The sequence below is a fragment of the Budorcas taxicolor genome, chromosome 14, assembly GCF_023091745.1.
Source record: "Budorcas taxicolor isolate Tak-1 chromosome 14, Takin1.1, whole genome shotgun sequence".
NCBI lineage: Eukaryota > Metazoa > Chordata > Mammalia > Artiodactyla > Bovidae > Budorcas > Budorcas taxicolor.
This window is the reverse complement of record NC_068923.1, coordinates 14,637,254-14,657,188: the sequence shown is the minus strand read 5'-3', so window position 1 is coordinate 14,657,188 and position 19,935 is coordinate 14,637,254. Positions and strand designations below refer to the sequence as shown.

The 19,935-nt window shown below is 62.4% G+C and overlaps 2 protein-coding genes across 2 annotated transcripts in view; one reads left to right on the top strand and one right to left on the bottom strand.

The window, feature by feature from the left end:
* The window catches only part of LOC128059631 (zinc finger protein 850-like), a 259,860-nt gene that overhangs the window by 145,689 nt on the left and 94,236 nt on the right, over positions 1–19,935 (top strand). The gene's annotated exons all lie outside the window — the stretch shown is intronic.
* The window catches only part of ZC3H3 (zinc finger CCCH-type containing 3), a 62,005-nt gene that overhangs the window by 32,630 nt on the left and 9,440 nt on the right, over positions 1–19,935 (bottom strand). The window contains exon 4 of the mRNA XM_052651867.1: positions 4,158–4,311. Coding sequence (XP_052507827.1) covers positions 4,158–4,311 — 154 coding nt within the window. The remainder of the gene's footprint in view (positions 1–4,157; positions 4,312–19,935) is intronic.

Sequence of the window (19,935 nt, the reverse complement as noted above, 5' to 3'; positions counted from 1 at the left end):
GCCACGGTGTGACAGTTTGGAGACGGGGCGTTTGTGGGGTGATGAGGGTGAGATGGGGCTTCCCTGGCAGCTCAGACGGTAAAGCCTGCGATGCGGGAGACCTGAGTCAATCCCTGGGTCGGGAAGATCCCCTGGAGGGCGTGGCAACCCACTCCAGTGTTCTTGCCTGGAGCATCTCGAGGACAGAGGAGCCTGGTGGGCTACAGCCAAGGGGTCGCAGTCAGCCATGACTGAGGCGACCTAGCACACACGGGTGCACGAGAGTGAGGCGAGGTCATCAGGGCAGGCCCGTGACAGGATGAGTGTCCCCGTGAGACCCGGGCTTCTGTCTCCCTCTCAGGTGAGGACACAGCAGGCAGGCGGCCGTGTGCCACAGGAGGAGGGGTGGCCCTGACCTCAGACGTCCAGCTCCAGACCGAGCAGTCAACATCTGTGTGAGCAGCCCCGCGTGCAGCGTCTGCTCGTGGCAGCCCGGGCCGCCCAGCACCCTGGTAAGGCAGGTGGGGGAGGCTGGGTGGGGCGAGGGGACTGCCTGCCCCCCAGAAGGGCGGCTGAGGGGACGGCGCGGAGCCATGGTCCCCGCAGGGACGCTGCCCATCCTCACGACGACAAGTGTCACTTTGGAGAAGCGCTTTAGAGCCTTCAAAGTCATGGCCCAAACCTCGTCATACATTTGAGATTACTTAAGATTTACTGCACAGACACAAAAATAAAATAAAAGAGGGCAGCACGGCGGGCGGCAGGCCCAGTGACAGCACCATTTGTAGTCAGGATAGCGCAACCTGCAGACGCGGCTGCTTAAGCACAGCGGCTTCTGTTTATTCCGCACTTTCCCATCAGATGAATTCGGAGAGAAAACAAGTGACAGGCCGTTTAGGGACATAAGTCACATCTCAGCTTCAGTTCAGATTCATGAACTTGCTGGAAGCCAGCGAGGGCATGGCAAATCCACAAATCTTAGAATAAAAAAATTAAGCCCTCTCTCAGCATGAGCCTCAGCTCTGGGGCGCACTCCGTGAGCCCCTCTGGAGCGAGCACCAGCCTAGGCCCGCAGGGCCAGTCTCTGTGGCCCCCACAGCCAGGCAGCCCCCCAGTGGGGCATCTGCCAGCCTGGACAGCAGCATGGAACAGCGCCGAGGGTAACTCATGCCAGCGTCGCTCCCAGGAGGGGCAGACGCCACTGTGTCCCGCCTGCCCGGGCCTCTGGACACTCTCCTGGCCAGGGCAGCCGAGGGCTTTGAATGTGACGACAGACACGTCTAGGGAGCCTGGTGGGCAGTGCCCGGGTTGGGAGGGCATATGTCCAGGAGCTGCTGTTCAGGGGCTTCCCACCTTCCATCTGCCCCAATGGGATGAGGGCTGACCAGCAGATAGACCTGATGGGCTAATGGCCCTACTTCCAGCGGACTTTCCTCTCAGGTGTTTCTGGAGTCAGAGCCTCACCACAGCAGCACCAGAACCTCCTCCACCTCCAGAGCAGACAACAGGGGTGGGCGGGGACCCCAGCCTCCTGCTGCAAATGTAGGCTACCAGGTGGGCCTCAGCCCCCACAACATGAGGCCAAAACTGACCGGGGGCTCAGAGTAGGTAGGTTTCCGTCTAAATCAGGGGGCAAAATGCAAAGCCATCTTGTGAGGCAGACATGCGCCCTGGTACACGGGACAGCGCTAACAGCGGTGGCCACGCCGGCACATGGGTCAGGCCACAGTGAGGCTCACGGGCCTCCGGGGGGCAGAAGCCAAGGATGCTGCCATCTCTGTCACTTCCTGGACACCAGGAGCCAGGTCTGGGGACAGCCACCCCGCTGGTTCCAGCAGGGCAGGGGTCAGGCAGAGAGGCCACTGCCTCCCGAGGATGAGCGGGTGGGGTGAGAGCAGGCTGCAGCGTTCGGAGGCCACATGCCCTCCTGAGACCTCAGGACAGCAGGGCCTGCCAGCCAGCCCGCTGCTGGTGTCCTGTCTCCCTGGGGCACCAATCAGGAGCCCGAGAAAAGCTCTTGGTCCCTGGGCTCAGCCTGGTGCCCGGTGGACAGCCCTGCTTCGTGGTCACTCAGCGGCCAGGAGCCCATCCTGGCCTCAGCCCAGTCGCCATCCCAACTCCTCCTTCTGCCAGGGAGAGCTGGGGAAGCTGCCGCTGCAGGACAGAGGTCAGGGTCAAGGCCAGCAGGCCCTGGGGCCTCTCCATCACCTGCCGGCCACACACAGGCAGCCCCAACTCTGAGGGACTGAAGGAGCAACGTGGACAGGCATCAAGGTGGCCGCCGGTTCCGGGGACAGGCCCATCCTGCTGCCTTGACAAGCTGAGCTGGGCGGGAGCAGCTGACGGCGGGCCGGGCAGTGGTGGGCGGCAACTCTGCCGAGGAGGAGGCCCCGCCAGGGCACAGGTGACCTTAGGCACAGGAACCCATCCACTGGCAGCCACACTTCCTGGGCCTCCCGGCCACTCAGCTCCCCTACCCCCAGACCACGTTCAGGGGCCTCCCAGGCGCCTGGCGAGGGTCAGAAAGGCCTTCAGGGAAGCAGCCCCCGAGCAGGCCCCACACCCGCCCTCAGCTAACACGTGTCTTGGCCACACCTCCACACCGGGCTGCTGAGAGCTGGAGCAGCTGCAGCCACCAAGCATGGCCAGGGCTGCGGGGCTGGCACCCCAGGCACCTGGCAAGGCTCCTGGGTGGCGACCCAGCCTCCCCACCAGGCCCGGACCGCCTTGACGGGGATGCGGAGCTTCAGGCAGGCAGCGGCCGAGAGGGGCTGGCGGCCAGGCTGGTTGGGCCTGTCCCAGCAGCCCGTGCTGTGCACCTGACCCAAATGTGGACCCCACTACCTGTCCACGCAGCAGCCCCGCCAGTCCCCAGAGCTGAAGGGGAGGCACAGCCCAGGTTCTGCTGCTGACTGGGCCATCCTCCGCCTGAGGGGCTGGACACTTGGCTGAAACTGAGGCGGCGGCTGCCTCGGGGGCGCGCCTGGCCACCTCCCCCCTCAAGAACCCTGCCCCTTAAGCCTGGCGCTCATTTCTGATCAGTGACCCCATCACAGCCTGGCACACTCAGCACTCAGTACTGGCCCAGCTGGATCCACACCTGGGCTCCCGTGACCCCAGGAGCCAGAAGGAGAGGCCCGCTGGCACCTCCTGACAAAAGTCACACAGCCCCGGCAGAGGCGGGGCCAGGCCTGGGCTGCCGAGGTGGCCGGACGCCGATTGCAGGGGGGGAGGCGGGAGCAAGAATCAATAAATCTGAACCTCATTCACGATGATCTGGGGCTCTTATTAAGTAAATTAATTTAAGTTAATTTAGCTCGATCATGACTCCCGATCACAGTGATTTAGTGAGGGGGAAATTGCATTAGGAAAGGCCATGCTCACCAGATAGGAGAACGGAAGAAAATTAGACCCACTTAGCACTGTGAATTAATATGGAAATAGCAGGTGTAAATTTAACCTTATCGAGAGAGTGAAAATTATCTTCATAAATTTGTAGAAATAGCCCCCAAGATGCTTATAAATCTATTTAAAACAAAAATATTACAAAAAGTACAGTAAAATTAATTTAAAATATACTTCCAGCTATCGCCTCCAGAAAAGCCGGCAGCAGGGCCAAGTTTCGTCTGGCCTAGCGGGAGGGAGGAGGGTGGTGGGCACTGCTGACCGCCTGGGCAGGCTGACCTCCTGGCACACCTACCGCGGGCCAACAGGTCCCCAGCTCCTCTCCCACGGCCACCCAGCCTGCACATGCCCTCAGCCAAAGACCGCCCAGAGCCAGGCCACAGCCCTCACGAGCAGCAGGCCCCTGGGGCCGGCAGGTGGAGCAGGCTGTAGCCTCGCCTCCAGCCCCTGACGATCACCGTAGGACAGAAAGCTGGCCCAGCCTCTCTCACCAGAAGCTTCTCCCTGAGGGACACCCAGTGTGGTGTGGCCTCAACAGTCCGGGCCGTGGCTGCTCCCAGACCAGCTCCAGCGGCTTGCTAATAACAGGACAGGGAGCGTGAGGATGCACGAGTGTGTGGCACACACAGGTTGGCCACACGACTTGTGCAGAAATTGCTGGGTGAAAAAATTAGCCAACAACTACAGACCAAGCACTTGAGGAGGTGTGCTCAGGCCCTGAGGCCCTCCGGCCCACCCCGGCCTCTGGAGCCCACTAGGCGCAGGCCTCTTACCTGGATAGGGAGAGCCGCCGGGCCCGCCAGGACGGGGGGGCCGGGGGGCCGGGGGCGGTGCTGAGAGGCGAGGTCGGGGTCTTCTTGACGATGCGGTAGCGCGTCTTGATCACTTTGCTGGTGGGAGGGGGCCGCTGGCCATGCAGGCTGGAGGCTGCAGGGAGACCCAGACACAGTGGTCAGGGGAGGTGGGGGAGCCGCCCACTGCTCGATCCACCCTGCCCACACCCACCCCGCTCAGGGGAGCCCAGCAGCTCCTGAAGCCAGAGCCGGCAGCAGGGCAGGCCCAGCTCCCGTGGGCAGTGAGGAGGGGCCACGGGTGGGCCGCAGAGGCTGGGGTGCAAGGCGCTCATCTCTCTGGCCACCCTCACCCGCCCCCTGCATCCACGCAGATTTATGTCCTTAATCACTTCCGTTTCCATAACATTTTGCAGAGTGATATACACCACAGCTCTCCTCTTTGCTGAAGGTTTCATGCAATTAACAGGGATCTGTTTTGCCCCAGTTCCCTCAACTTGATAGCCAGCAATTTCTCCATGGCTTCAAGGAGCACATCTAATTCCCGCCTTCCGTAACGCACGGCTCTAACTGCCCAGATAATTAAAGCTAACGCAGCGCTGCCACCCCTCGTGGCTTAGCCAGCACTCAGGCCAGGCGGCTCGGGCCCAGGTTCCCAAGGGCGCCTCTCCTGGGGCCCACTTCCACATGCCTGCACGCACCCCAGGGCTCTGCCTGGAAGGGGGCTACAACCACCACCCCCGCAGCGGGTGACTTCTGGGCAGCACAGCTGGGGGGATGGACACACGGGGGCGCCAGGAAAATGCACTGGTCTCACCACCAGAACTCCAGCACAAGGAAGGGCAAGGATCAGCTAACCCTCAGCTGAAGGCCGCCCGGGCCCAGGAGCGGGAGTGGCCCCACAGGGCCCCACGTGCCTCGCTGCTTTACGCCAGTCCCGGCGGTGCCCAGCCACCCCACTGTCCAGTGGCACAAACCAGTGTGTCCTGACCTGAACCTACTCCCCTGGGCCAAGGACACATCTTCCCAGCACCTGCAAACCCCACAGGAAGCAGTTACTGCTCTGTGAATGGTGACGGTAACTAACTAAAAACCATCTCCCAGAGCTGGGAACACAACAGCCCACCAAGTCACAACCAGTCCTCCCCTGTCAGCAATCAGCACCTCAGCCTGGACCTCTTCTCCAGGCCCACCCGCCCACCCAGCGAAGTGACCGTACCTGCACAGCCTTTGGAACGGGCAATATGCCTCCCTGTCCAGATGCTGGAAGGGCCCCGCCTTTCCACATGAGACGGCCAGGACGCAGCACGGACTCCAGGCCCTCCTAGCAGCCTCCACAACAGAGGAAAGTGCAGGCTCCATGCACCCAGCCGGGTCAGGTTAGGTGTGGGCTGCAAGGCCCAGGGAATGCTGAGGGTGCGGGACGCCTCTGCTCCCCGGGACTGATGGCAGGGATCCACAACCACTGCCCACCAGGGGGTCCACAGAAGTCGGGGCAAGCCCAGGCCGGCATCCCGCCCCACCTGTCTCCATCTGCCTGTCTCCTCATAAGGACGGAAGCTAAGGAGGGGTCATGGAGAACGAGGGGAGCTCGTTCTCCCCTGGGGGCCCAGTCCTGGTGAGTGACCGAGCAGGCGGGTCTGCAGCCTCGGGCAGCCCCACACCACACACAGCCCAACATACCCTGGGTATCAATAAATAAATGTTTGTTGAATTGAATTTTCAAGGTCTTACAAACAAGGAGAGACCAACAAAAATCAATAATAGCTTGTTCCAACTATGAGCTCAGAAACATGAGAATTCCTCTGAGTTATCAAGCCCCACATTGACCTAATGGCCTCCAAACCCCCTCCAGCCCCCTGCTCACAGAGCCTCTGCACCTGGACAGACCCCTGCCTGTCCCCTCCAGCAGGGCCGCCCACCCCCCGCCCCATTCTGACCCCCACAGCGGCCACCACCCACCAGCTGGGGCTGTGACACGCACCGCAGAGCCCAGGGGTGCCCTGCTCTGCAGCCTGGGGCACGGCTGTGTGGGGTGGGAATGGGCGCTGGCCCCTGCCCAGCCTGGCTGCTTCCATCCCACGCTCCGCCCCCTCGACCAGATGCAGGCCCCCTTCTCCCATCCCCTCCCTGCTCCACCAGGTGCCACCTCCTTCAAGAAGCCCCTAGTCCCCATCGCCCAAGGGACTGAGACACAGCCTCCGGGCCTGGCCCTAACTCCCGCCTGCAAAAAGCACTGATATTCACATCTCTTTGCAATGCAGCCCTACTATGAGAGCAACTCTATCCTCAACTTACTGCATTTTCCTTATTGGTGCCCCGTCACCACTTCCAAAAACACACAAACTAATAAAGTAGACCCTCCCTCCTAAGAGGCTCACTGTCACTCTCCAGACATTTCCCGCGCCACACCTCCGCCCTCCAGATCCAAGAGGCAGGGGAAGAGCACAGGGCCCGTGCCCCGCCCCCACAGCGTGCTACGGCCCCCGGCCTGGGCCTGCAGACCCTCCCGCTCTCCTGTGGGAAGCATGGGCCCAGGGGTGGACAAGCCTGACAACGGCCCCCGAGAGGACTGTCCAGGGCGCCCCTGTCCAGGGCACGAGCTCAGCAAGGCGGAAAGATGAGTGGCGTGCCACCCTCGTCCTAGGGGTGGTAGGACTGGGGGCTCCTAAGACCACACATGCCACACAGGGGCCAGAAAGCTGGGGTGGGAGGCCCGGCAGCCCCAAAGCCTGTGCGCAGGCAGAGCGGCGGGTGTGGTCTCCAGGAGGCAGCATGCTCCTCGCGCAGGCAGGGCCACCTGAGCCCAGCCCAGCACAGCCCCGCCAGGCAGCAGGCTCTCCCCTTTCTCCTGGCTGGCTGAGGTCTGTGTAGATAATCATGTTATTTAGATAGGATGTTGGTTTAATTCCCTTCATTACAGACTCCCAGGGCTGTAATTTTTTTCTCCGCATGATGTATTCCCCGTGGCACATTTCACTCAAATCAAACCCTTCGCGCCTTTATTGCCAACGATGCCCGGGCGCCGCGTTATCAGGCCCACACACACAGCCCTCTCCGCCCCGCTGTGCAGAGGTCACTTCTAATGACTAATCGATCTCATTAGCTTCCCTAATTAAAAACTTTACTACCGCAGTGGAAGACAAACTACAAAAAAACTGCTGGCATCATATCTGAATGGGTATGAGCCCATCCATCAGCTCGGCCCTGGCCCCGCACGCCGAGCTCACGGCTGGGGCGGGGTAGGGGGGTGCTGCCAGGGAGGCCAGCCGCGGGGCCCGGCCATCTGGGAACAGGGGAGAACCAGCCCTCGGGGTGGCCGTCCGCAGCAGCCCGGCCTCCAGCTGACCCTGGCCCCCACCCCCCCTCAACGAGCACCACAGACAGCAGAGCCACCGGACGGAGGGCAGGCCCTCGCTCTGTCACTGCGGACTGGGGCTGAGAGGGAGTTCAGGCTTTTATGGAACTTCAAAGGGCGAGAACTAGGAGGAAACGAGCTGATTTCACGACTGTTTTAACGAGTGAAGAGGAGCTAGAACCGGAGCGCCTCTGAGCAGAGGCTGCCTGGGGCTGCTGATGGGAGCACGAGGCGGCAGGAGGAACCCCCGACAGCCCGCTGGCCAGTCAGCTCCGGACATCCCAATGAGGCTGGGTGGGCGCCGTCAGGAAAGGCGGGGCGGGGGCGGCAAGGCAGATCTGGGACTTCGAGGAGCGTGGACCAGAGGCCTGTCGCCAGGCTTCCCCTGACTGGGCCCCGCGGCCCGTCGCGCACCAGCTTCCGGGTCCACACGGGCACTGGGGCCTCTGGAATGGGCGGGCTGAGCAACAGGCCGTGGAAGAGACCCAAGAAAGCGGACAGTCACGGCTGGGCTTCCCACGCAGCCCAAGGGTGCCACCCTCGCACCTGAGGGCCAGCAGAGCGAGGAGACAGCTCAGCGCCCCCGGGGAAGGCCGAGCCGGAGAGCATGGCCGCCTCCCACCCTCCCGCCCAGTGGGGTGCAGAACAGGACAGCTGGGCCACAGCCACCGCCTGGCGTCCAGGCGGGGGATTCGCCAGAACCAGACGCACGAGGCGCCTGGGCCAGGCACAGCCTGAGGACCGAGAACCCCACCCGCCTGTCAGATACCCCAGAAACCAAGCTCTGCTCCTGAAGGGGGCCCCAGGCCCCGCCAGTGAATGGAGTGGACAGGGTCAGTCGAGCACCCAGCCTCCCAGGGTCTTGCAGCACGGCCGGCGGGCTGTGGGGTGAGCCTCCTGCCAGCCTGGGTGTCCCGTGCCCAGTCCTGTGTGACTCAAAGTCCCCCTGTCACCGGACCTGCTCTTCCTCAGCAGCTGCCCTGACACTTCCTCACACCCCCAACTCCGGGGTGAGACAGCCAAGAGGCCACATCACGGCTCAGGCTTTCAGGAGCCCCGGGAGCTGCCCTCCACTCCCAGTAACGCGGGCCCCACTAGCCTGCCGCCTCACCAGCAGCCCGCACTGCACCCCACTCCCTAAGCCTGCTCAAGGGCCCCACATCGGGGGAGGCCTCCCCCTGACTGGGGCGTGGGCGCCAACAACTGAAGCAGCTTCCGAGCACCCAAACCTGCTCCTCCTGGGTTCCGAGGTCTCAAAGAGCTTTCAAGCCCACAGTTCCCAAGAGGGCTCCCCATGGCGCCTCTTCCTAGGGCGCCTCCCAGACCACCCCCAGCCTCCACGAGAACAGGCCCCTCCAGCTAACTGCCTGCTTAGGAATCACAAAGCAGGGAACTCAGGGAGTACGCCCACAATGACATCGCTGGCTGGGGTGGGGGGGTGGGTCTAGACAGAGGGGACGGCATGGCCACGGCTCCTGGGACAGTGGGAAGCAGGGAGGCCTGCAGGCAGGTAGAGAGTCTGGGACTACCCTGTGCTGCCTCGAGGCTGGTGGAAGGCTCACACCTGGCCAGCAGAAAAGAGCCCGCCAGATCGCCAACGACGGCCCTGTCGTCTCTGGACACCACCTTTTCTGAACATCAGCCTATCTGAGCTGTTCCCTTGGTGACACCTATGGTCCTGGAGACGGTGAGACCACAACAGCATCAGGAGGACTGAGGAGGGGCGCGCAGACCCCAAGGGCCACCAGGAGAAGCTCCACCACCTGCGGGAAGCAGGGGGACGGCTGCCAGGCCAGAGGTGCTCCCAGAGGGGTGCTCCCAGCAGACGCCAGGGGCAGGGCAGCTCCCACACTGGCCCCACACACCCTGCGGAAGGTCCGGGACCTAAAGCAGAGCCAGCGAGATGCTGCCTGCAAAGAGGTGGATGAAAGCAAGCATCAAGGCAGGAGGCTGGGCCCCCTCACCCCGCCCAGACCTCAGTTCTCAGGGGAAAACCCAGGGAGGGCTGGCTCTGGCCAGCTCAGGGGGTGCCTCCTTGTCAAGAGAAGTGGGGCCCTCTGCCCTCCACCCCCTCCACAGGGGATCCACAGTGCCTACCGTGCAGCAGAGCTGCCAGGCACATCAGCCCTAAGGACGAGAAGAAAAATGACCTGCCCACCTTGCCCCGCATGAAGGGACCCAGGCTGGGCCAGGGCGGGCACCAGGGCCAGGGCGGGCACCAGGCCCAGGGGCCTCTGTGTAGGAGTTTCTCAGGAAGGACAAAAAAGGGGCTCAACTCTTTGACGTCAGCCTAGAAGACACAGGGCTCCAACCATAAAGACAGCCAGAGACACACTGTGACCTGCCCCTGCACCCACACCTCCTCCAGCACCCCAGATCTCCACCTCGCCCTGCAGGCTCCCTGCGCCCCCAGTCCTCACCAGGATAGCGCTCACGTGGTGCCACCCTGGGCCCACTGCAGTCAGTGCTCTGGCCGGTCCCAGCCCAGGACCTGCAGGTGCAGGGCGTGCAGTGACCAGGCCTGGCCCTCCCACTCCCACCACAGGAGGACAGACAAAGCCTCAGGACAAACCACACTGGAGAGGGCCTTCTCCTGGAGGAGGCAGACGCCCGGCCCCCGCACTCGCTCAGTGGGAGCTGCCAGGGACCGCAGCCCCCAGCGCTCTAACAAGCTTCAAACGGGGGATGACGGGGATCGCAAAGTATGAATTTTTATGAGTCTAATAAATCACTCCACTTTTCCTGTGCCTGATGGCTGCCGGCACTTCAAACGGTGGACAAGCCCTGCCGCAGTCAGTGGCTCGGTCGCGTCCCCGCAGGCAGCCACACCGGGGCCTGGGTTGGGGGGAGAGGCGGGGGAGGGGGGGGTAGAGGATGGGGGGAGGGGACGGGGCCGCCGAGGCCCCTCCCGGCTCCCACGGCACCCAGCTGTGCCCTCAGGGCCAGCCCTCCTGCAGGCCCCCCAGGAACAGCTCAGGCAGCCTGCAGAGAGGCTCTGCCAGACTCTGACACGCAGAGGACCCACCCATGCCTTCCAGGCCAGAGTCTGCACAGGGGGCCCTGGGGAGAGGGGTGGATGCGTGGACACGCACTCGCTCACACACGCGCTCGCTCACACGCAGGCTGCAGGCACACGTCAGCAAGGGGGAGGGACGCCTGTCCCTGAAAGGGGAAAGGCGGGCCTGGGTCTTGCCCCGCGAGGCTTCCTGTCTCCTGCTCCAGGGACCAGCCACGGTGAACAACTACCATCACCAAGTCACAGCGGCAGCCCAACTGGGCCGCACGTCACCTGCCCAGAGGAGCGTGGGCAGTGGGGAGGTGACAGACAGCCCTGTTGCCGCCTGGCCCCGCCGCTGCCATCCCACGCTACCTGGTGTTTAATGACGACACTGTCAGCCAGAGACGCACAGCGCCAGGACTGTCAGGGCCCTATTAGAGGGAAGATTGAGACCCTACTCTTCTCAAACTCACTCAAGCAACACAAGCCGCCGGTTCCTGTAATTATCGTGCACGAGCCATCGATTGCACGATGACACCGCCCCGTCTGTGTGAAATGGGGGCAGTTTGCTCCCTGGCAGTCGCTGTACATTATGGGGGGTGGGTCTTCCCACCCCTTTAGGCGTCACTCTAAAGGATGGAGGAGGGGAAGGGAGCACCTCCTAGCCCCCGCCCCACCTGCAGGCCCTGGGCACAGGGGGCAGGGAGCCCGAGCACATTCCAGGGAGGCGCGCCCCAGAAGGCAGAGGAGACAGCACGGCGTGTGGCTGGGGATCGGCGCGGGGGCAAACTCAGGGAGCAGGGCCCACGGGTGCAAGAGATGGCCACACCCCAAGGCCAGGCGCCCCCAAAAAAGGCAGGGAAGGCAGGATCCAGGCCAGGCAGACAGCCCACCCTCCCCCCACTCCCCCAGAGACAGGGCCAGGCCCGAGCGGGCAGAGAGCAGTGCCCAGACATGGCTGGGCTCCCCCCACAGGAGACCAGGCAGCCCCTGCCCGGGCTGAACCAGGCTGTGCTGGGCTGACGCACCTGCCTGCAGAGGTCCAAGGCCTGACTGCCCAGGGGACCAGGGGCCAGCCACCACCTAGCCCCGCACTGGGTCTGTGCGCACATGGTCTCTGTCCACACAGGACAGCAGGCCTTTCTCACGCCTGTGTCTGTCCATCTGGAAGCCTGGGCCAGGCAAGCCAGGAGAAGAGGGAGATGGCCTGGGGGGAACCCGCTCCCCCACCAGGCTGCGACCCCAGAAGGCCAGAGCCCTAGGGAGCATCAGGGACTCCCAGGTCCACCAAGGGAGTGGAGGGGCCTTGTCCACACCCCACTGACAGCACCAGGGCCCCCAACAAGCCAGGTCAGCTGAAGGGACAAAGCCAATCTTGGGAGGTGAAGGCCCACCCCACCTTGGCAGTTTCTGCTGAGGTTTCTGGTGGCAGGAAAGTGCCCACCAGTCCCAGGTGGACAGAGGCCCACATTCCAGGTGTGAGCGATGGGGGACGTGGTGCAGAACACGCCTGCTCTCCCCACGGGGCTGGCCCAGATACTAAGCACAGCGCCACGGGACAGGCGCCAACCAACATGCCCGCCTCCATCCTCTCACTCTCAGGGACCCCATCCTCATCCACGGGGGGGCGGGGGGGAAGGTACCCAGCAGACACGGGGTGTGCCCCTAGACGTGTGACAGATACCGGGCCTCAGTCGTCCCCAGGAATCTCAGTCCCACTACATGGCCCAGAGCCGGTGGCCCAGGCGAGGACAGCGCTCCTCCTGGCCACAGCCTGGCCCTTCAGGCGCCCAGCCCAGCTTCCTCAGAGTCGGGGCCAGAGACAGATGCTTCTGAAAGAGCCTGGAAATAACCTCGCTATAAAAAGCAGTGACCACAGAGAGAAAACCACATGTGTCCTCACAAGTGCCAGGCTACCCAGATTCTCCTGGCCACTCACCTGTCCTATCCGGTGGCCAGAGGAGCAGAGCTGCAGCCCAGGGGCAGCGAGCAGGCCTGAGGGCACCTGGGTGCAGGGCAGATCTGGCCTCACTCAGCCCTGGAGCCAGCCGGCCCAGCCACAGACGAGCTGGAGACGGGGCGCAGCGGCGGAGGCGGGAAGGCAGCAGAGCCACTGGGGCTCACTGGCCAGAGGAGGCCCGCTGCCATGTGCCGCCCTGCCAACCGTGGAGGTGGCGGGAGGGCAGCACGGGCTGGCCAAGAAGTGGACCAGGGGCCCCCCACCCTCAGCTCTGAGCCCTCAGGGAGGAGCCTGGGCCTGGGCCCCTTCAGGGTCCTCTGGCCCAGCAGCCCTGCTCAGGGACAGCTCCCAGGCTCCACCCGCAGAAAGCACGCTGCTAGGGCCAGGGTAAGGCTGCAGGAGGCTGTAGCCCCACACACCTCTGAAGACAGGGCCTTGGGCCTCTGTGGCTGGCAAGGGGGGAGGAGGGGTGGGAGGGGGCTGGGCAGGCAGAGGCCTCCCAATCTCAGGGTGGTGGGTGCCCCAGGCTGGTCTGCCTGAGGTTGGTGGGCTCTCCAGCAAAGGGCGCCGCCTGACCTGAGGCTCAGCCCTGCCGTCCGGAGCCGGAGGCAAAGGTGCCCAGAGGGAGGGAAGGCCACCCCTCACTGTTGATGCCCAGGTCACAGGGCTGCCAGTACCGCACTCTGTAGGTGGTGCCCGAGCTCAGGAGGGCAGGTCCTGAGGGCGAGCCCGCCCCTATTCCAACATTCCAGACTCTACACGGGTGCAGATGAGCAGAGATGGGAACACGTGGTGCTGGTGACTCGCTGCACAGCCTGGCTTCAGCAAGGCTCACCCCGGACGCGCTGGGAGCCGTGGGCCCGGCCTGCTCCTCCCCACCCTCCCGCCGTACCCCCGAGGCTCCATGGCGGCACCAGGGCTGGGAGTGTGGGTCTGCTCGCAGGGCCAGGGCCTGCCTTCCGTCTCCTGCACACAGCGAAGTACGCTGTCTCTCCCCCAAAACCCCAGGCCCTACTGCCCACCCCACATACCTCTGCCGCCCGCAACGAATCAGGACCAGGTGGCTGAGCCGCTGCTGGTGTGGGGGAGCGAGCGGCTCTGAAGGCACTCGCCCCTGCACCCTGGGACGGCCGGATGGACAGATAGACGGGCTCAGCTGCGCCGCCCCAGCACGTGCTGCCTCACAGGATGCCCCCTGCTGGGTGGCGAGGCCATTTGCTGCCAGCCGCCGGGGCCCACCCGTGCCCAGCGCTTGGAGCAGCAGCCACTGTCACACCCAGCACCACGGAGAACAGGCTCCGCACAGGCCGCCGCCAATGCGCAAAGGCAGTCAGGTGGACAGGGGCCAGAGCCTGGGGCACACCGTGAGGAGAAAACAGCTCCGAACTGGCTCAGAAAGCGCCGTGCTCCAGAGAAGGACAGCAAGCAGCCCGCAAATGTGGGGGGCTGGGCCCTGCCCCAGGCCCATGGCACCCAGAGGCCCTGTCTGGACCCCCAGAGGCCCTGCCGGACGTGCGCCTCTCTAGGGCGGAGCGATCGGGGCCAGGCTGATGGCCCAGGCACTGGTCCCCCAGACTCTCAGACTCTCCTCAGCCAGGCGGGCAGGAGCACCAGGAGGAGCACCATGCCCCCAGGCCCCCGCCACCCAAAACCAATGCAAAGGGAGGGAGTGAGCACACCACGAACCAGAGCCCAGCCCAGCCCCACCCCGTGGACGCCCGGGAGCACGCTGATTCCCTCAGCGCACCTGGGGGGGGTGCCGTACAGCTGTAACAGGTGAGGACAGGCCCCCAGAGACCCTGGCCCAGAACCCCCGGGGCCTGCCCGAGCACGTACCCGAGGGTCAGCTGCCAGGGGGCACAGGAGGTGGGGAGGACAGCGGCTCGCTCCCATGCGTGAAACCCCACAGGAGGGACCTGCCACTGCCCTGGGCTGGACCCTGTCCTGACGCTGCCCGGACCGCCAGCAGCGGGACTGCAGACTCCTGAGGACCGTCGAGCGCGAGATGCCAGGGGGCCGGGAGAAGACACAGGGGCAGAGCAACAAGCACCCGCACGTCTCATGGTCAGAAGCGGATGGATCTGCAGTCGCTGTGCGCAACTATAGACTTTCTTTGCAAATCCCATCAACTGTATGCATTAGGACCAAACCTGGAACCGGAAGGATCCCTGGGAGCACTGAGGGCCCCGGGCCACACAGGTGATGCTCAAGTGGCACCAGAGGTCCCGCTGGGCGGGAAGGCCTTTTCAGCCGGGCATCAGCCTGGCAACGGTTAGTCTGGGGAACCCAGGCTCACCTCCCACAGACACCAGAGGAGACAAGAAAGCAGGAGGGCCACCAAGAGTAGAGGGCCCTGAGGACACCGGCGCCTGCCCAGGGTCACGTGGTCTGTGCAGATGCTCCGACAGCGGAAAAGGCGCAGTCCCCCTGCAGAGGGATACCGCGCCCCGCCTTCCCAGGACAGCTGAGGCCTCAGCCCAAGTCCCTCCCGCAGCAGAGTAACCCGTGGGGCACCAGAGCGTGGGAAGCAGAGGGTCTCAGCTCAGACCGGGGGAGGCCCGCACTTGGGGCCTGTCCTGAGCGGGCTCCATTTGTGCCGATACAGCCCCAGGGCTGGGGTGGGTGACATGGGCACAGTCCTGGGGGCTCCAAGCAAGCACACCAGCGGCCACTGCGCGCCGGCTCTGGGGCGGCAGCGCCTCCTGCCCAGGGCCCCTTCCCCACCCCACGGGGAGAGACAGGGCCTCGGGCGCATGGAGCTGGGGGCCGGATGGCACCAGGTCCTGCTCCTCCCCACAAGCTACGGGAGCGAGCTGCCCAGAAGCCTGAGCCCCACCGGCCCAGCCCCCAGGCACCGTGGAGCAGAGACCCCTGCCCTCCCGGCGTGAGCGCCAGCAGAGGCCTCACCACACTCGGGCGGCCCAGAGGAGTGTGCGCTGAGGCGCTCAGCTCTCAGCTAGACCAGAACTGATGGACGCCACCAAGCCGCGACTCGCCTGAGCATGGTACGTAAAACACACGGGAAGCACACCGTCATACACCTGCTGAAAACCAGAGACGGGGGGAGCTCCGCAGCCAGAAGGGGGCAGTGGACCCCACAGGAGAGCAGGGCCAGCCGGCAATGGCCAGGCCTCCCCCCGGAGCCCCACAGCCTCCCACGCACAATCGCTCTCCAGAGAGGAAGCCTTCAGATAACCATCCACTGAGAGCAATGGCCCCCAGCACGGCTGCAACATCACAGGAAATCTCAAGAGGTGTTTCTCAACGGAAGGCAAGGAAGGAATGAAACGAAATGGGAAAATGAATACGTAGGTGAGTCCGGGTCAAGGCTGACCATATACAACGCTTTCTAGGGTCTAAAACACACGGAGAATTAAAATCATGGTAGTTCCAGCACGTCTGATGGAAGAGAAGAAAAAAGGGGGAAGGTGCTCTAAGCTTCTTATGCTGTCTGGGGAGGGGTCAGACGGCAATTTCCAAGACCCGATAATAGACTCAAAAACGTACAATGTGACTGAAAGAAAAATAAAAGGAGATGTAATAAGCTAATGGAGGAAAAAATGGACTTTAAACACATACATCCAAAAGAAGAAAAAAAATACAGAATAGGTACAACAAAGAAAAAGCACATAGGAAGAGACTGGATTAAAACCCAAATACACAAAATACACCAAACTGTGGTTTTTTGTGAACAGACGAAATCTCTTCTTACAAGGACAATTTCAGGTTGCACTTTTCTAAAAGCAACTATTTGCTAAATACAAAAAAAGAAATCTAACCATAATACAAAATGGCTTTTTTGGATTGTTTACAATACTTTGTGTTGTTTACTTATAAAAGTAAACATGTTTGCATATGTCATGCACCATATTTGCAGAGTGTGTGTGTGTGTGTGTGTGTGTTAGTTGATTAGTCGTGTCTGACTCTGTGCAACCCCATAGACTGTAGCCTACCAGGCCCCTCCATCCATGGGATCCTCCAGCCAAGAACACTGGAGTGGGTTGCCATTTCCTTCTCCAAAAGGAACTATAGAAAGAAAGTAAAGTCGCTCAGTTGTGTCCAACTCTTTGAGACCCCATGGACTGTAGTCTACCAGGCTCCTCCATCCATGGAATTTTCCAGGCAAGAGTGCTGGAGTGGGTTGCCATTTCCTTCTCAATGTATGTATGTACACAAGTGTATATGTACACATTTTGCGACATTAACTAAAAGAAAATCGGCCTACATATACCTACTTTAGAAAAAGTAGACATTAGGGCAAAAAGCTGGAAATTAAAAAAAAAAAAAATTTCCTAACGGTAAAGATTCATTCCAGCAGGGAGATGTAACAATTCTAAATGCTTTGCACTCAGTAAAATAACCTTAAAATAAATACTAATGCAAAAGTGACAACTGGAGACATGAGCACATTCACAGGCACAATGGAAAGTCTCCACACCCTCTCAGAGACTGGAAAAAACAAGTCTTTCCTGCCCCTCAAAATCGGGAAGTTCACCACAGGTTTGAAAAACACAACGAATACAACTCTCCTTACAGCCCCAATCTCACCAAGTGGAATCATTCTTTCTAAGCACACACAAGAGCTTTACCAAAGTGGACCCTAAACCCCCCCAGTGAAGGTGGGGAGTGGTCATTTTACAAAGAACCTCAAAAGCCTCAGAGGTTTAGAGATGAAGCAATCCCTTCTGAATAACCCTGGATCAAAGAAAAAATTACAACAAAAGTTAGAAAAAGTTTTAGAGGAACACAAAAACAGTTAACTTGCAGAAAACACCTAAGGCTACGCTCAGGGGGAAGTTTACAACCTTACATCAGCATATTTCGGAAAAGAGAGGCTGAAGGGAAATGTCCAGCCATCTGCCCCTGGTGTGCTGCGTCCAAACTCGGCGCACTGGCCCGTCCGGGTGGCTCTGACAGCAGCCCCCGCCCAGGCTCCTGCCTCCACGGCTGGCACTGCCAGAGCCGGCCAGGGACACCTCCAGCCAGGCCCACCATCAAGGCAGAACGGCCTCGCAGCCTGGCACCTGCTCCCTGCCTTCACAGCACAGCGTGGAGGCAGCAGCCTGAGCCAGATTCAACCAGGCCCCAACCCCTCCTGGCACCCTTCCCCGTGAAAACACACAGGGTCACGAGAGCCAGGAACAGAGCGCTCCCCGGGAGAGGCGTCTGCCGAGATCTGAGACACCATCTGGGCCCAAGATCAGCTCCCCACCCCAGTGGGCCCAGCTCCACGCCGAGAGGGACAGGAGAGCAGCTCCAGCCCAGAGCCCGGCTCGGAGTCTCAGAGGGAGGGCCCACTGCATCACTGCCTGCCCTGCACAGGGCCCGGCCAGGGTGTCCAGGGGAGTCTGGGGGTGTTGTGTGAAGGAGTCCGGGCCAGGCTCCTGGACTGGGAGCCATGGTGGTCTCTCCTGCTCCTCCCACTAAAGCTGGAACCTCAGGGTAGGACCACTCCAAGCTTAGTGACTATCCCTCTCCCAAGGCCGGCTCCACAAGGTCCACCCTGGGGACACCCCCACCACGGCCTGGGGGGTCTCCCTCCTCCTCACGGCTAGCCCTGGCAGGAAAGAAATTCGCCCAGAGGACTCAGGCTGACGCGGCCCTGCCTCCCAGGCAGCTCCCAGCACCAATCCCCGAGCCACGGCCAGGCGGGGCCACCCCAGCACACCATCCACATTCGTTAAGACGCCTGGGGACCCTGCCCACAAGCCGCCAGGGCCGCAGTGGAAACACCACCCCTCCTTCCCAGGCAGGAGCGGTCCCAGGGCTTCAGCTAGAGTCATGGCAGTGCCCTGGCTCCTGGAGCCCACAGCACCCCGGGAGGCCCACGCCTGCGAGCACCACACAGCACTACGTGCACGTGCACACGCTCCCGCGCCAGCTCTGCCCGAATAATTAATTAGCACCGCCACGACAGACGTAAACCGGGAAGCCTTCGACATGCCTGATAATTTATGCAAGGCTCAGGATCACTGCGACTGCCTTCCACAGGGCCTGCTTCAGCGTTTTCCTTTTCTCTTAGGAAAGCAGGGCTCTGGATGGAACTGCTCTTGCGCCCTTTGCGGTGTTGGGGCAGTAAAACTGACAACCCGTCTGCACCCCAGCGGGACAGGCTGGATCACAGATTACTCCAAGGTGGGAAAATCCAGCAGCCAGCCAGTCTAGCATCCACCAAACCTGCCCTCAGCACCTGACCGCCCTGTCCCCTCAGCCGGCACAGAAACGCCCAGGACAGAGCAAGGCCCGGTCAGCGCCAGCCTGGAGGCTCAGAGTCGGGGCTTTTCACGCCTTGGGGAGGCCCCAGGATCGGAGCACAGGCCAGCATGGGGATGCCTCAGGAAGCCCCCAGGCCTGTGTCCCCTCTGTGCCACGGTAAGCCTGCCTCCTGGCCCTCCCAGAGCGCTCCCCAAAGGGCACTAGTGATGACAATGCTACTGATGAGTGTGGAGGCCCAGGGCAGGCTTCGCTCGGCCCCTCTGACCAATGACCACGGCCCGGATGTCAGCGAGGCCAGGCACGGGGCTGCCCGGCGCCAAGCAGCGGGTTCTGGGCTGCCTCCGAGAGCCATGCTGCAGGGCCACTACCTGGCCCACTGCCTGCCCCTGCCCATTGGGCACACCTGGTCAGAAGCGGGGGTGGGGCGGGGCCCTGTCAGGAGGGGTGCGGGCCTGGTGAGACGAGGGGCCAGGGAGGGTGTGAAGAGGGGCGGCGTGGGCAGAGTGGTTACAGCAGGGCTGCTGTGCACCTGGAACCTTCAGGCCACGGAGGAGGTTAAGCGAGGATGGCTTTGAGCACACAGCAGGTGGGCGAAGCACTCCCTATAGGTGTCCACCCCAAGTCCCCGAGCTGGTGCTGCTCGAGGAGAGCCCTGCAGAGGGCCCTCGACAAACTGAGCCCCACCGGCTGGTTTTGGCACCCAGGCAGCTGAGGGCCTGCTCTGACCTCCACTGGCACAGAAGGGCACCCAAGGGACCTGGGGAAGCCCCAAGGCAGGCCCTTCAAGCCCAAACAACCGAGCAGCAGGGGAGGCAGCCCCAGGATGTCCCCTCAGTCTGCCAGCAGAGGGCCCACCAGGGGTCTGTGTGCCTCAGGGACCCCCGGTCCGCACAGGCCCCTGTTCTGGGCTGGGGGAGGGCAGAACAGTCACCTGGGGCCTTGGTGAGGAGCCCAAGCACTGGCAGGGAAGGGCAGCTGGGCAGGAGCCCATGGGGGCTTACACGGGAGAGACTCCCTGACAGCTTCCTGGACAAACTCGGACACAGGGATCGGAGTTGCAAGATGAAGACTGGGCAAGCCCCGCCCCCGACCGCCCTCTCTGTTGGTGACCAAGGATGCGTGCCCACCCCACTGCACCCACAAACAGGTGACGGCAGACATTCCAGACCGTGTGGCTGGCACGGCAGACTGAGGGGCGTATGGGGAGCACCCGCCACGAGCGTGGCAA